The sequence below is a fragment of the Asparagus officinalis genome, chromosome 1 (genome assembly GCF_001876935.1).
Source record: "Asparagus officinalis chromosome 1, Aspof.V1, whole genome shotgun sequence".
Classification (NCBI taxonomy): Eukaryota; Viridiplantae; Streptophyta; class Magnoliopsida; order Asparagales; family Asparagaceae; genus Asparagus; species Asparagus officinalis.
This window is the reverse complement of record NC_033794.1, coordinates 14,779,997-14,797,496: the sequence shown is the minus strand read 5'-3', so window position 1 is coordinate 14,797,496 and position 17,500 is coordinate 14,779,997. Positions and strand designations below refer to the sequence as shown.

Here is a 17,500-nt window from a genome sequence, read left to right as displayed (position 1 = left end):
GACGGGGACCCCGTCGCCAATGTTTATTGGCGACGAAGGTTTATTGGCGACGGAATCAATCCGTCGCTATTGTTTTAAACATTGGCGACGGGGCAATAACATTGGCGACGGATTTCCCTGTCGCTAATGTTTTGTCGCCAATGTCTTAAACATAGACGACGGATTGTCCCGTCACCAATGAGTATTGACGACGGGGCAATCCGTCGCCAATGTACATATTTACGTAAAAAAAATTAATTTACTGGTAACATCCCATACGAGAATACACATATAGCATGTATCGACATCAATCCAATGACAATATTTATCAATATATCATAAAATCAACCATGATATACATTCACATTCCAAATGAATACTCATCCATCAATCCACAATATCAAACAATATTCATCATATAATCACAATATCGAAAAATATTATTACAAGTAACAACTACAACACTGAATTACCATTACTAATTAATGACATATAAAACACAAGTGCAAATTGTTTAAGAAAACTTCATCTTCATCCTCTCCTTTTTTGAAGCCTATCGAACACGTTCCATACATACAGCATGTTCTAGTGCATTTTCCCGCATCTCAAACTTGTTAGTAGAAGAAATAAGCTTCCCCCTTAGATTTATTGAGAACTGCATACTAGACAAATATTAGAATAAAGAAAATTCCCCCTAAATATCAATTAAAGAAAAAAAATTCAAAACTATCAATGAAACATTCAAGTAACTAGATAATTTAAGTCTACACATGTACCTGTGATTTGCATGTAGGTACTGTAAACATACAAGTTTTTTTCGCCTGACTGCTATCATAACAATATGTTTGCACTTTGAGAAGAATATTACATCTAGGGTTAAACGTGATGTACATGATTCTAGCCTTAGATTACCTCATTATAAGTAGAATCAGAATACTACTTTATGCAGAATCTCAAAATGAAGTTTGGAAAACATAGATTGACTTATAGCAATGGGGAAATGCATAAGAAGGATGACCATGTCTGAGAATGACAGTAGAAGAGAGCTAAAACAAGCATTGACTCCCCAGCGAAATCTACTTACACGAAAGCCAATCATCCAATTGCCTCTTGATATCATAGTCTCAATACCCACTGGGCTTCCTGCAAAATATCTTTGAAAACTGAGACTCATACGTAAGTCATAGAATTCTCTGGGAATATCATGCAACACTTGAGAACATGAGCTCAAGTGAACAAGCCAAATATTGTAACATTATCTTCTGAAGGCTGGCAGAAAGGTACTTACTCTATTAAATTATCTGCTAAAGATGATCACAAGTTTGATTCAAGAGGGGCTGTGAAAGGACCATACTACTCAATGTCAATTTCATGTGATGTCTTAACATGTATTTTTAGTTGGGTTAACATATATCTGGTGAATCCAAGCATGCAGAAAGAGAATTCCCAAAGGGAATAGTGGATGAGCCATTCAATGGCGGGGATGTCCATGGCCCACCAAGACATTCCACATGCACCAGCTAGATAACCTCAATTCAACAGATATTATGACAAAGTAAATTTTCAACCTGGTGAATAATTTAAAGTTGATGCTCAGGGGTGTCTATGTTAATTTTTTGTTAGCGTATATATGATATTAATAATATATGAGCTGCTTCTACTATTTGTAATTTAGTATTCAACAATGGAGCGATATAATCTATTACAAACAAGAAGATATATAATTGATAGTTCTCTCACCTTGAATAGAAAAGAATAAAACTTCAAGATTGCAAGTCTAACACAATCAAGAATATCAAAATCAAAGTTCTATCAATTATATATCATTTCTGAAAAAAATAACAACAGAAAAAAGATAAATGTTTCAATAATTATATTAAAAGTGTGAATGAAGTAGAATATCATTTCTTTCTATAACATTTCCAAGTCTCACCTGCTCCAATCCCAGAAAATATTTTTAAGGCTAAACAATTTGATTGGGATGAAGATATTCTGCTAAATCTTAAATAATTGTAATATACATGCAACTAAAAGCATTTAGACGCATAGAACTATTCCCTTAATTAGTTTGAATCCTGACAAACCAAAAGGAGAACAAAAGTTCATGAATTCAGGGAGTTGTGTGAAATTTACTCTTTTAAACTTTCAAGTAGTTCTGTAGATTTCTCAAGTTAAGGGAGCGTACAGATTGTATAAGTGGAGTTTTGGTCAGACCCGGAGCAACGCAATTGGTTCGAATATTATCCTTTGCCCATTCAAAAGCCAGATTCTTCGTAAGCTGGTTCATTGCCCTTGCAAGAGGTAATATGTGGTGGCTGAAACAATCAGATACTCTTTGCTCAAGATTTACTAAGAAACCGTACCTTTATATGCGTAACAAGAGGGCAGATTATGGCGTAGCCTTGACGGCGGACGCTGAAGACATCTGAACAATGCTGCCCGCTCCTGACGCCTTGAGGAGAGGGTAGGCTAGCTGGCTGATGCGAAAACCAGACTCGAAGTTGGCGGACATCAGGGCCGAGTAATCTTCGATGGTGTAGCCTACGGCCGGCTTCATGAGGAGTGTTCCTGCATTGTTGATGCCGCGAATCGAATAGATCGGAGCTGGGACCTGTCGCTGGGTCTACCGATGCTCTGGGGAGCCGTTAGGGTTTGAGAGAAGGAAGCAAGAGCGCCGACGAATCGATGGAGCAGGACGAGGATGCGGTGAATCGATGGAGGCGGTGGAGAGAGAGCGCCATCGAAGATGAGGCAGAGGTGCGTTGGCCGTCGAAGATGAGGGGGAGGCGAAGATGATGGGTAGATGAGGGAGGTGGAGGTGGATTTGAGAGCGTGCGGTCAGAATTTTTTGGGATAAAATATTTGGCGCTGGGTGAAAAATTGGGGATGAGGGGTTTGAGAGATTGGGGTTAGGGATTTTAGAGGGGGTGGGATTTTTGGATTTTGGGGAAATTTTTGGGGGGAAGCGCGTTAAAAAAGAGAACTGAGAAAAATATATGTTTTATTTGGGATATATTTAGAGCAACAAATTTTAGACTATGTATTGAATATGTGATTATTTTATGTAGCTATAATTAAATATTCGATAGATTAATAAATTTTTTTTAAAAATTTATTTATTATTTTTTTGCAATTTAAAAATATTTTTAAACTCATTAATAGGATTAAAAAGTAAAAACAAATTAGAAGATAGTGGTTAAGAAATATTTTCTTTTAGTTCGGGGAAAATGAAATAAACTAATAAAAAGTGATAAAGATATATAACATGTGATTAATTTTAAACGAATATTTAATAGACAAACGAATCGAATATACATATGGTCAAATTCTAATCGTTAGCAAACTCGAATATTAAAAAAATATTTGTTTAGTGCTAAATGAACTACCGAATTGAATGACTGAATAGTTATTTCGAACAATTATCTAACTAGAATCTACTGACATGGTCTTCAGGTAAAAGTTTTGTAGAAATATCTGTAAATTGTTGATTAGTGGAGATAAAGTCAAACTAAATGGTAAAAAACACGACATCATATATGTAAAATACAAATAATAACTAGTGATCAATTTTAAATGAATATTTGATAGACAAATGAAATCGAATATAGATTTGGTCAAATTCTAATCGTTAGCGAGCTCGAATACTAAAAAATAAATTTTAAAAATAAAAAATAAAAATAAATTTTAAAACTAACATAGATTCTGTTAGCATAAAGAATAGTAGAGCTCATCAAATCTGCTAGCATAAAGAGTAAAGAGTAGTAGAGCTCACCAAATCTGCTAGCATAAAGAGTAAAAAATAAAAATTAAAACTAACATAGAACTCCTAATTAATTGAAAAGAGCTATGATAAGTTTTGGTATATTATTAGCAATTTACATAATTTGTTGGACTACTTTTAAAATATTATAGATTTGAGGGACTAATATTAAAATAATTCTTAAGGTTAAGATTGTGGGGGCCACTCATTAACAATGGGATAATCAATCACTAATGTTATATTTTTTACCATGGGCACATTAGCATTGGCGACAGATCAAATCCATCTTCAATACTTATTGGCGACGAATTTAATCCGTCGCCAATGGTTCCCGTCGCCAATACTTATTGGCGACGGATTTGATCCGTCGCCAATGTTTTCCCGTCACCAATAAGTATTAGTGACGGGAAACATTGGCGACGGATTAAATCCGTCGCCAATACTTATTGATCCGTCACCAATAAGTATTGGCGACAGATTCGATCCGTCGTCAATACTTATTGGCGACGGATTTGATCCGTCGCTAATACTTATTGGCGACGGATTTGATCCGTCGCCAATACTTATTGGCGACGGAATTGATTCGTCACCAATCTTTCCCGTCGCCAATACTTATTGGCGACGGGAAACATTGGCGACGGATCAAATCCGTCGCCAATGCAAACATTGGTGACGGGGTTGTTCCCGTCGCCAATGTTTGTATTGACGACGGATTTCAAATCCGTCGCTAATACCCCGTCGCCAATGCCCAGTTTTTTACTAGTGTGTTCAGGATCTTTTTAGGGCAGAGAAAATAGTAGTAAACAATTGCCTGATCAATTTCTCAAGCGGAATGTATGCTGCAGAAGAGCAGAAACCTCTCATCCCAATCCCCAGTTCGTAGCGCTTGGTGTCCCCTCCTTCTCACCGCTGTCGCTGCCACCTCTACCACAAGGTCCACAACTGACAACTCTCTCACATACACACGCAGGGCGCGCGCACACACACACTATTCCTCCTCTCTTTTTCACAACTCAATGCTGGTGAGCTCATTTCCATCTCCTTCCATCCATAATTCTCTGTGTCATTTCTCAATCTCAATACCACTCAATTTCCTCTCTTTTCCCTCTCCGGCTCAAACACCAATTTGCGGCCACCACCTCAGTCTGCCGCCACCGGCTCATTCTATCATCAGTGGTATTGTCTGTTCTCTTCCAATCACCTCCTCTAACCTCTGTATCAACGCCAAGTGCACTTAATGTTAATGCTTGACAGTTATTGCTTATGTCATCATTCATCGATCTCCTAATTTCAGTTCACCCAACCGTTCTGCCCTCTCCTGAAGGTTCTCAGACCGTCTTTGGTGGACATTCTCCTAATTTCAGTTCACCCAACCGTTCTGCCCTCTCCTGAAGGTTCTCAGACCGTCTTTGGTGGACAAGCAATAACATAGTTATAATACTTTCGTTCTGCCCTCTCCTGAAGGTTCTCAGACCGTCTTTGGTGGACAAGCAATAACATAGTTATAATACTTTTATATTAGAAGTTGCAGGACACAAAGCAATTTTCTAGATCCTTATCATATCATAGCATGCATTGGAAAGGATGAAAATTTGACCAATTGCCACTTTGTCTAGAAGCTAATTGGGGTTAGATTCTGAGCTGGATAATTTGTTCAGGGAGGTATACATCCTCAGATTTACTTTCGGTTGTTTCTGTTATGCTTGGCGTCCTATAATGAACCTGGTTTCCTACCATACGAAACTCATACTGTGTGTTTTTTATTTTTTTATTGTCTATTATAGTCAATTAAAAACCTTCGTGCACAGTGACATGGATGTATTTTGCATACGTTTCATTATTTTCCCTCCATTAAAGATGTTATCGCTTATACTAGTTGCTATAAAGGCTCATTGAAGATTAGTTCTTTCTTTATTTTGTTTTTGATTGATTTGAATAATGATCTCAAACAACTTCAAACTGGAAGTTGAAAGATTTTTCGTGCATATGAAGTATTGTGTCACATTTTATTATGGTTAAAACTAAAAATGAGGTGCATGTTATTATGAACCCTGTGGGTGAATTTTTCTGTTTCTAAGTAAGATTATTTCAGGAAAAGAAACTTGGAATTGATCCAAATTAATGGATTAAGTCTCGAATAGAATGTTGGCATGATATATTCATGTGATTTCAGGATGCTCTTTCTACGCAGGGTGCTCTTTCTACCCACTTAGTATCAGTTCAAATTAATTGCAATATAAGCACTCGTTTCACTTAGTGATAGTTAATACTGCTCCATCTAGTATTTTTTTACCTCTCTGTTGTGTAGCACGTGATAACTGCTTCAGTGACTTTTTTAGTCAAAATTTTCTACATATTTATAGATTATTGTGGATGTTTCTTTAATATTTTCATCATTGATATCTATAATATAATATTCTTGCATTGTTTTTAGGCTTTAGACTGGTTAAAATCCAATTATTGGGAGCCTCAAAGAAGTGTAATTCCTGACGTTCGGAAGGAAGTAAGATTGAGACTACATGAGATGAGTTTTTATCTGAAAAATAAGCATGCAGAAAGGTCTAGTTCTTCACAAGGCAAGCCAAAACGTGAGTATAGATTGTTGTGTAAGGAGCACTTAGCTTCTAGGAAGCGTTTAACCATCAAGTTTCATTGTTGACTAGTTCATTATATTTTAATCTATATTGTTCTTTTGTTGTTTGTTGTGAATACATGCTGTTTACATAATTTTAGGTCTGTAACGGAAAGATGTGCTCTGGATTGAAAGAGTTACACTTAAGAACAATGTTTTAAATTTGATTATTGTTCTCATATCTTTTCTTGCTAATCTATGCGAAAGGGCTTGTAATATCACTCTCTACAGGCACTGGAACTAAGATTCATTCTTTAAATGGCAAATACTATGGATCACAGTGTATATGTACCTGCTTAAACGGCTTAAACCCGTGTTGGAAATTAGTGATTTGGGTTGTTATTATCTCAAAGTAGGTTGATTGACATCATTTACATATATAATTCTCCGGGGGGTGGGGCCAGTTCGGGCAGTCAGGCCTGGCGGCCGGGCCGGGGTTAACGGGCTGCTAGCGCGATTTGCGAGCCTGGGCGGAGGGGGGGGGTAGGGGGGGTGTTGCAGTCTCCAGCTTGAGCAGGTTGCCGGTCTTGTCCGGGATGCTGGCCGTAGTTGATCTTCTCAATTATGTATCTACATTTATTTGAAAGAGAAAAATCCTAGAATAAAGTTGGAACTTTATAAGATGGATGGGTATATATCTGAAACTTCAAAAGCATTTACAGCACGGAAATCCTAGTGATATCCTATCTAATGTTGCCCCTAGAATCACATGATTCCTATATTCAACTAGCCGGACAACAACTTAAGGTCGGGAAAGTCTGGCCTGAAGTATATTAGGCGTCAAGTTATATTAGATGCAAAATGAGAAAGAATATCTAACATGCTGCACTTTATCGTAGTTCTAGAAAGAAGATGCATAAAAGCTACGGGATGTCATAATAGATCATTGAGACTATTCTATGTTCATGGTTCCGACATGCTACATTTTTTTCGCTAGTTTTTTTCAGGAGTTTCACTTTAAATTTTTTACTATATCAGAATGTAAACGGCTGCTAGATGTGTTTGGTTTCATACTATCTTTATGTTAATCTTTCTGTTTTGATTTTCCATTTATTTGTGTTTGAAGGTTGTAAGCGGTCAGGAGTATTAATGAGATGCAACAAACTATCTTCACAGCTTGTTGGGAAACTGCAGGCCTCAAATTCTGATGGTACTGCAATTAATCTTTTGACCATATTTACCTATTAGAAAACAAGATTATTCTAGAGTATCTGACATGGGACATCCACAATTTTTTCTTCAAGCATTCAGATGGCATTATCACAGTGAATCAGGACGTTTGATTCAGTTTCTGCAAAGCCATAGAGGATTTCTTTGTCCAAACTCTAGTTGTGATCATGTTTTTGGATGTTAAAATCTTTACTTACTGATTTTATCTTGGAATTGTGTGCACAACACTTTCCTTGACAAGGAGATTGTTATAAATCATGATGTTATAAATCATGCTTTCATTCTTTTTTCTCTTGGAGAAGTGGGATATCCTCAGTAACATGTTTGCACTATCAAGCTTTTCTGTCCAGATTAACAAGTGGGGCCAGTCCTCTGATTGAGGCTGCGATGCATCTTATATTTAGGGGATTGGAGTCATGATGCCATATAGATTGGCTATCTGAGATGTGTCATAATAAATTTTGTAGCACAGTTTAATTTCTTTAGATTGGATTTTCTTAGATATGATAGATTAAATACTAATTTCATAACAGGACGATTAAACTGTAGTTGGTGCCTGAATTGCTGTTTCGTCGTTTGCATCAAATAAATGAACTTGAGAGGCTGATATTACACCTTTAACTCACTATTTAAAGCTTTACCTTCATATCAAACTACATAAATATCTACTAGTAGGCAAGTTTTCTATACTTAGTAGATAAACTTAGTACCATTATCTTTTTATGCTATATTTGCAACTGGTGTTCTAGCGTTTCTTGTTCACTGTTGACATCTTGATAAGCTTAAAATACATTCACAGCTTCTTTTTCATATTTACATTGAAAGAAGACAAAGTAGTATCATTGGTGTGGATGCTGATAGACTATTTTTTGTGCAGTCTCCGACAAACGGCTTTCCAAGATAACAAAAAGAATCACTCGGCTATACTCTTCATATCCCTCAGAAGTTGTAGCAGTGCTTTTGGAGTATTTCCATTTGCAAGTGCCTGATTTCTCAAAGGGCACGAACATGGAATGCTCTGATGATTTGAATGTGGATGATTCAGGACCCCATTTAGAGACAGTGTTCGGTTTAAAGACAATAATTACCAAACTATCAAGTAAGACACCTGGGTTAATACTCAGCTTACTGAAGACTCTCCTAGAAATGATAGAAGCCAAGGAATCCACTCAATCTGAGAAAGGTATTTATATGAATAATTCCCTCTTGAGCTTACCTGATGAGTCTCTTGGTCTTGTTACTCAATTATATCCCACATAAGTTTTAGTTAACCATGCTATTTTCCTACTGTAGTGTGACCTGTTTAGAACAGTTTCATGTTTTTTGCAGCTAGTCAATAATTACAGCTTTCAATTTTCATGCAACTTGTTCTCTTCACATAGCTACCTACTTTTTCTCTTTGAGACCCTATTCAGTTCTTTGGATCTTTCTTCCAAAGCATTTCTTCAAACTTTTTTGACCTAAGCAGGTTTTACACTGAGAAAAAGAAAACAAGACACAATTACTTATTTTGTTTCTTTTCCTCTCTGGGTTCTTTCTTTGAACTTTCTGGTCAACCAAATATAGTAATAATCTTATCTGTTTGGAAATCGATGACTATTCAAAGTGGCTAATTTTCAGCACTTCGTTTTTTCAGATGGATGCTGTTTTCTTTCATCGAAGCACCAGAGCGAGATAGCTGACACCAATCGTCTCTGTTCTCTTGTTCACTGGCTTCTCATGCGACTGAAATCTTTGAAGGATTCTGGTAGAATAGGAATTATTGGCAAATCCCTCGAAACCTCAACAGACAAACATGCTTCTCCAAATGTTTCGCTAACAAAACTCCTTCACAAGGTCCTGTCTCAATCAATTGTGGACGACAATCACCTCTCAAGCTCAGTATTGCTTCTTGCTCAAATGATTGGCAACACTTCTTTAACTTTAAAACTGAAGAAGCTCCCTTTGATGGCAACGCAACACCAAGATTTCGAAGATGAATCTCCCTTTGAAAGTTCACTGAAGAAGCTCCCTTTGATGGCAACGCAACACCAAGATTTCGAAGATGAATCTCCCTTTGAAAGTTCCGAGAAAATGCTTTTACGAGAGGAGGCATGTGTTAAACAAGCAAAAGAGAAGCTGGAGCTTTTCAAGTCACAATTAAGGAACCGAAATGCTACAAATTCAACAAAATCAAATGCAAGCGATCGAATGTGGAGCGTTGCTAAATCTTGGACTCCATGTCCAATTGGCATGGTACCTTGTTCATTTAGTTCTACTGCAGTTCTTCCTGTTGTTGATGAGGTTGATGATACCTTAGACCCCGAAGACATTGAAACAGATACAGGTAATTTTGTGAATGGCCGTGTTTCTCCGAAAAGAGTATCAGGTGAAGCTGCTGTTGACAGTGGAAGTGGCAGTAAAAGGCAAAGGATGACGAGAGAAGAACAAGAATTGGATTTTGCAGAGATATCGTCTCCTATGAAAGATAGATTGTTGATTAATGGCATTTGGACGAAAGTTAGTGAAGAAGAGTTGCTTGATATTGAGTCCAATATCAGAATTTTTGTCAATTGACTGTAAGATTATATTGTAACTTATATAATTATTATGATAGGCAGATATCTATATATTTTTTATTTGGAAAGTTCTGTTTGGCTGTTGTGGTAGTAGGGTTAAAAAAAAGGGACTTTCTAGGCTAGTTTCATTGTTTAAAAAAAAAGGGGAAAAACTTGATCTCTGCTTGGTCTTTAATATTTTGAATTCCTTCATTCTGTTTCAGAGATAAAAGTCAGGCGAAAATGTTATTAGAAAAGAAACCAAAAGTAATTATATGCCTTTCTGTTAGGGGAAAGAAATCTTCCATTTTTAATTTCGAATAAGGTAGATTATATATAACTTTTGTCATCTACGTTTTAAAGTAGTACTTATTATTCTTCAACTTGTTCTTTTTTTTTAATCCCTTCTTCTTGTGCCTTCATAGGCTTTAATATTTATCATCCCTGAATTCACGAGGAAAAGGGAGGTTTTATTTGTAATTTATTCCTCTCCAGTATCAATTTCAAAAAGCAACTAGCGTTAGTAAAACAGCTTTAGAATAATAAACAACAGTTTTATTAAACGATCACAGATAAAGATTTTCTTTTTGAAATTTCTAGATGATAAAGTTATAAAACAATATTAACATAAAAAAAAGTTAATTTTTACCCTAACCTTTATTTTTAAAAATTGTTATTTAAAAATTTGTTTTTATTGGAAAAGGTTGTTTAGATATTATTAGTCCCTCATATCTTTCATGAACAATTTTTCAAAATTTCAATTTTTTTTAAATCGACCCTTTTTTTATTTAACAAAACCGATCCGATTTTTTAATTAGCAGCTTAACCACCTTCCTAAACAGTCGGGGTTGCCGACCCCGACTATTTAGGAGGGTGTTAAACCTTAATTAGAAGCCTTAAACCCTAAAAATTAATATCCTAAATAGCCGGGGTTACCGACCCTGACATTTTAGGAAGGTGATTAAGCTGCTAATCAAAAAATCGGGTCGGTTTTGGTAAATAAAAAAAAAGGGTCGATTTTAATAAAAAAAATTGAAATGAGACTGAAGTGAAAAATTGTTCTATCTTCCATATTAGTCCATCAAATATGGGTTTTGAGCCGAAACATAAGTTGAGCGTCATTTTCCGAGAAGCGTGTCATTTTCCGAGAAGCGTTATAGAAAATTAGGAACTTGTAAGCAATTCCAATAGATTTGAGGGTCTATGTGAAATCATTGAAGGACGAATTTCCTAATAACTCTAAAAAGAAATGTCCTATTTGAGTAAAACTCACTCTCCCGAGTCCCGCTGGTACGTGGCCATCATCTACAATTCTTCTTCAGATCTTCTCCTCTCAAAAATGCCGATCTTCAAAAACCCTACCCCTAAATCCAAACTCACCATCCCCAAATCCCTCCTCCTCTCGATCTCCACCATCTCCATCGTCCTCCTCCTCCTCTTCTTCTCCTCCTCCTCTTCAATCCCCACGTCTGGATACTCGATCTCAAGCGATCCCGCCATGAGTTCTATAGGAATCGAGCAGAAGAACGATGAGACGTTGAAGTGGAAGGGGAAGAAGTTCTTGTATTGGGGGAATCGGATCGATTGCCCTGGTAAGCATTGTGATTCTTGCGCGGGGCTAGGGCATCAGGAGTCTAGCTTGCGGTGCGCTCTCGAGGAGGCCTTGTTTCTCAAAAGGTTAGTTTTTTTTAATTTGATTTGCGAAATTAGGATTGTAATTATGTAGTGTGAGGTTGCTGCAGAAAAAAGCGCATGTCTTTATATTTAGTTGGAGCATTTGAAGAACTAGCACATCACTAGAAGATAGCTTGAGATGAAGGGAACCAAAATGTCTATTAAACTCACATTAGCTCACCATTTAGTTTACGTCGAACATCACAATATCGGAATCACCCCTTTGGCTTAGCAGCAGACTAGTGCAGAATAAACACTGCCCATCGACAGGACAACTTGCAATCTGTTAGAGGTAGCAAGCGCAAATCTCTTATAAACCCACACGGCTTCTCGCTTAGTCAATGTGGGGCTAAGTGGACCCTAACAGTTTTTAGCAGGTTGCAAAGAAAGATTTTTTTATTATTAAAGAAAATAGATGGGATCTTAACAAGATCCCAGCTAGTATCTAAAGATTTAATCCTATGGAATGTCATGTACATGGTTAAATATTTGCACCACAATAAATCAACTTACTTCACATAAACCATCTTATTATTAGGAACCCTCATATCAGCAATACATAGACATACTGTTACAAAAAAGAAATGTATGATATTTTTTTCATTTGGAGAAAGAATGTACATTGTTATGGTGCGAACTGAAAACCCGTTTATTGGAAATGTCTGCTCGTTATTTTTTATTCAAATTTCATTTGTTTGGTCTGGTGAAAGTGGTATCAGCTGAAAGAACTCATTTCAACTGTAAGCAAGAAATGGCCACATCCGAACTTCTTCTACATCAAAAAATAAAATGAGTGAACTGCAATCAAGGTCTTGGGTTGGAATGTGCAACGAAGGCAATAAGTGGACTGGTTAGGAGTGATAGGATCATAGTCGATTAAGAAACAATGACTAGATGTAGGTGTTATTGAACACGGAGGGATTCATCGGTAAAGACACCATGGTTGTTATTTCAACCAAAGAGATGACTTTTATCATAAGTAATGATTTAAAATTTTCTCGTAGCTTTCCCGTAAATTTCAAGTTAAAAGGCTTTGTTGTTGTTAGGTACGCATTTTCACATTTTGCAAAGGATGATCAGGTTATTTGTTAAAGGACTATAAGTATGAAATATGTGTATACTTGTGGATAAGAAGATTTTATTATGAAATATGACCAGTTAAGATCATAGGTGGAAATTTGAGGTGCATATATATTTCCTTCTTATATTTATAGGAATTTTTTTTGAAGGATGTGTATGGGTCTTCGTAGGCACACTATTTTCTCTCACTAGATACGGTATTAGCGGTCCTGATAAATGCTACGTCAAGGTGTAGTTTCATTTAATTCCTTACTGTTTTCTCTCACTAGGTACGGGATTAGCGGTCCTGATAAATGCTACGTCTGGGTATAGTTTCATTTAATTCCATTAATTAGACTGGTGGTTTTGCTGCTCGTGCTTATTTTGGTGGAATATTTAGTAGGTAATTTCTTATTTTTATCTCAATCTGGTGGTTTTGCTGCTCGTGCTTATTTTGGTGGAATATTTAGTAGGTAATTTCTTATTTTTATCTCAATATTAATATTTTAGTGATGTATCTTATTTTGGTGGAATATTTAGTAGGTAATTTCTTATTTTTATCTCAATATTAATATTTTAGTGATGTATCTCTCTTGCATCATTTTAGTGTTAAAATAGAATTGGTGAAGGGCTAAAATAGAATTAAGGTAGGTTCAACAGTTAATTTACAAAAATAAAATGTTAAAAAGTTCTAAAAATAGCATGTTAGTGTCACATGTAAATTTTTAGGGGAGCACTCTCACTCACATTTGCATAATAAATATATTAAAAAGCAAATTTAAAAACTTCAGTGTATATAAGTGCTGCAAAAAACAAATAAGGGTATATAAGCGCGAAATAGGATAAACTATAAGGTGTTTCAAATGCTGATTAGCCTTTATGTTATCCTGAAGTGACTTGAAATTGATAAATATTAGATGTGCAACTTCACCAGATTTCCTTTCTAAATCCAAATCACAGCAAGTCCACTGGCTCTTGATGCCAATCTACAAAGATACAACTATTAACGTAGGTTAGTGGAAGAAATTTCTTGTTGCCTTCCCAAAAGTTTAGGTCAAAAGGTTTTGTTGTTGGCTATGTGTGCATTTTCACAGTTTTTGAAGGATGATCGCTTAAGGTCATCTGTTAAAGGACCATAAGTTTAAAACATGATCAGTTAAGATCATTCTCTAGAGTTGTGGAAATTTGGAAGTACATAATTTTACCTTATTTTATTTTTTTGAGGATGTGTACGGGTCTGTCTAACTAGTCTGTTACTTTCTCTAGATATGAGCTTAAAGGTCATGGTAAATGCTACTTCTTGGTCTAGTTTCATTTCATTCAATTAATTAGACTTGTGGGTTTGCGGCTCATGCTTATTTTGGTGGAATATTTAGTAGGTGTATTATTTTTATCTCAATATTAATATTCCACTGATGTATCTTTCTTGCCACTTTTAGGGTCTTTGTGATGCCATCAAGAATGTGCATCAACCCAATACACAATAAGAAGGGAATTCTCCATCACTCAACTGACGGAAGTTTAGATGAAGGGTAGTCTCTTCTTCCCTTATGCATGGGTTGTGAATAATAAGTAAAAGTTTTCAATTTTGTACTTCTTAAATTTGCTTTTTGTTGGAAATGATTCCATAATTGGTTGATCAAGTCTGTTGTCCATAACTTAAATTAGTTTGTCCTTTTGCTTTATGGCCAACTTGGTTAATTTGGATGTTTTAGGGGGAGTTTAGAAGTTCCTGGATTGATGCCAGGGATAAGTTACTGGAATTTGATTCAATGTTTTCTTTGTGCATATCTTTTCCTTCAGAGATTAATGCAATTCTCTACGGATTAATCATGTCAGGTCTACCTTCATAGCTTAATTCTTCTCTTTTATAAGGTCTCTAAAGGAAAGTCCAGAGTCCACCCTTGTGTAGCTGGTATTTTAGGTTTTTTAGAAAGGTTTCTCATCAGTTATATGTGGGGAAACCCGGTAAAAACTCACACAGGGAATCATCGGCATTGGTTTGTCACTGAATCAGCTGTGCGTGCACATTCCTATTTACAAATATCCTTTTTAAAGAAAACAATGGACTTTTATTTTAAGTGTGTATTTCAAGAATTTCTAGAATTGTGATTAATTTTATTTATGACACCAGAAATTGGTATTTGGTGGATGTGATTAAACAGCATAACCAATAAGGTATGTTATGTTTTTTCATCTTTCTACTCATAAGCTTCTCAGTAGGTTTTATGGCAAGGCTGCCCCTCTTACTTGTAGTTTCCTTAGATGGAAACTTAAGAATAACTCAAAAGGTTGATATCAACTACTAAGGTTGTTGACCTTGATAATTTCATGAAAACTGCCATAGGGCCTTAACAATGTGAATTTATGCTTGGTATGGAAACAATTTTATGATAAGATATTTAGATATGGATATAATGTCTCTGTTTAGATTCAGCACTCAGAACAGGCATGATTCTTTACATTGTTTAGGCACGAAAATATTAGTTAGAATTTACAAACTGAGAGGATTTGACAAGGAAAAGAATGCAGAAAGGGAGTTTGTGTCACCATGAAATTGATTCAGAGAAATAGATTGGTTATTAACAGGCAGAAGATTGGCATCTGCTAGAAATAGGTATTACACTAAAATTATAGTGCATCTAAGGCATGGTGGGATTCAGCCAAATTATGGGTCTTGTTAGAGGCTGGCGCTTATAGGCAAACATCCTATTAATTCATCAAATGTATGTAATGCTACAAAAGCCCAAGGTTTTCAAGTTGATAGGCTGTCTTTTTGGACCTTTCTTCTCCTCACCTGTTATATTTCCTTTCTTCTTATTCTTCTTATTTTCCAGTTTTCTTTGTTTTTCCTTTTCTCTTCATCTTCTGCATCTAGCAACATATTGTAATAACACTATGTGATGTCTCCCACCACAACTCAAGAAAAAACAATTGGCATATTCAATTTTTAGCGAAGACCTTAATAACATTTCCAGCATGAAACTCTGAATTTTTCTGGTTGCTGAGTACAGAACCAATTTCTTATGGACACTTGGCATAAGATTCCTAATCAAGGTTTTTATGTCTTATGTAAACTTCATAAACAACTTGTAAGTGTGATTAGGCGAGGTCATCCATCAAATGTGTGAACAAATTGTTCTTGCACATCTATCCTTATATGGGCGGTTACATGCACCTAGTCTTGCAGGATCCAAGTTCTTGTACGATGGACTCTTTGTATGACATGGATCTCATTTCTGAAACCATACCTGTAATTCTGGACAATTCGAAGACATGGCATCGAGTAATATCAACAAGTATGAAGTTAGGAAAGATGGGGGTGGCACACGTGCAAGGTTTCAGCAGAGTCGACCTGAAAGACAGTAATCTCTACTCAAATGTTTTATTAATAAATCGCACTGCAAGTCCTCTTTCCTGGTAAAGTATATGTAAAATTGAGTGCTTCATGCATTTTCAAGCGAGCAAGTTTTCTTTCTGGATGAAAATGCCTTTATGGATGAAAGTGAATAATTTTTCTAGGTAAGCGCTTGTCTTGATCATGATAACCGTCCAGGTTTATGGAATGCAAGGGTCGGAACAATCACAGTTCAGTTTTGCTCCCATATTCATTCCTCCCATCAATGGCAGCCAAACAGCTAAGAGTTGCAGCGGATAAGGTAAGGTCTCTCACCAACTTGTCCAGATCAAGTCAAAAGTTCAGTCCAAAAGTTTGTTTTCATTTGCATATTTTTACCTTGTAAGATAGTAACATTCCTATATCACTATGTCCTTGTGTTTTTCAATTGCCTGTTAATGTAATCTGATTTTTTTTTCCCACGCTGAACTTCTGCTTTTGCAGACTGTTCCCTTGAGCTTTCTAATTTTTCAGATTGAACAATTCTCTCTAGCAATTTGAACTTGTATGATAAAATATGTATATACTAGACTACTATGTAATTATGTATACAATGTTTTCTCTAATACTAGGTAATAAACATATATAACGAGACACATTTAAATTCTAATTTTCTATAATACTTCCCTCCAGTTCATTCTAGTTTCAAGTAATCATCTGCGTTATCTACACCTTTAAAGACACCACTTTCTGTTTACTTTGAGTTTCATTAACATCTGTAGATAATTCCAATAAGAAATGGAGATTTGTTTATTAGTGATACTTTCTAGTGAGGAGTTTACATGGAATCTAGTAATATTAGGGAAACTTTTAATCTAAATGATTATAAACATAAAAGAGATCTATTTATTTCTAAAATGAGTACAGTGTTCCTGAGTAAGTGAGAGGTGAACATGAAAAAAAAGAGGCTCAAAACTGATATTTTCTAGAGATTATGTATACTAACTAGTAGTATTTCCAGGAGACATTTGGTGTTGTGATTCATGGGTCTTGAAAACTATCTGAACAGATTAAAGAACTTCTTGGTGATTATGATGCCATACATGTACGCCGTGGGGATATTTTAAAGACGAGGAAAGATGGACATGGTGTTGAAAGGACTCTTCATCCTCATCTGGACAGAGATACACGGCCTGAATTTATTCAACTGAGAATATCAAAATGGATTCCGCCAGGACGTACTCTTTTCATTGCTTCAAATGAGAGATCACCTGGCTTCTTTTCGCCTCTATCTGCCAGGTATATCTTTTGCTGAAGACTTGCTAATTAGCAACTTTTCTAACCGAAAGAGT

At 35.9% G+C, this 17,500-nt stretch overlaps 2 protein-coding genes across 5 annotated transcripts in view; both read left to right on the top strand.

Annotated features, from left to right (window-relative positions):
* Positions 1 to 10,167, top strand: part of LOC109851263 — an 18,136-nt gene extending 7,969 nt beyond the window's left edge. For 3 of the 4 annotated variants that reach the window (XM_020421319.1, XM_020421342.1, XM_020421335.1), the window contains 4 exons: positions 6,174 to 6,327; positions 7,438 to 7,521; positions 8,419 to 8,724; positions 9,178 to 10,167. In XM_020421319.1, the coding sequence (XP_020276908.1) occupies positions 6,174 to 6,327; positions 7,438 to 7,521; positions 8,419 to 8,724; positions 9,178 to 10,097 (1,464 nt within the window). In that variant the 3' untranslated portion in view covers positions 10,098 to 10,167. The remainder of the gene's footprint in view (positions 1 to 6,173; positions 6,328 to 7,437; positions 7,522 to 8,418; positions 8,725 to 9,177) is intronic. The other variant, XM_020421327.1, reaches the window with a different exon arrangement.
* Positions 11,364 to 17,463, top strand: LOC109830952. The gene is made up of 7 exons (XM_020398304.1): positions 11,364 to 11,755; positions 14,251 to 14,346; positions 15,024 to 15,102; positions 15,826 to 15,903; positions 16,002 to 16,231; positions 16,368 to 16,470; positions 17,218 to 17,463. The coding sequence occupies exons 1-7, from the start codon at positions 11,418 to 11,420 to the stop codon at positions 17,461 to 17,463; spliced, it is 1,170 nt and encodes a 389-aa protein (XP_020253893.1). The 5' UTR covers positions 11,364 to 11,417.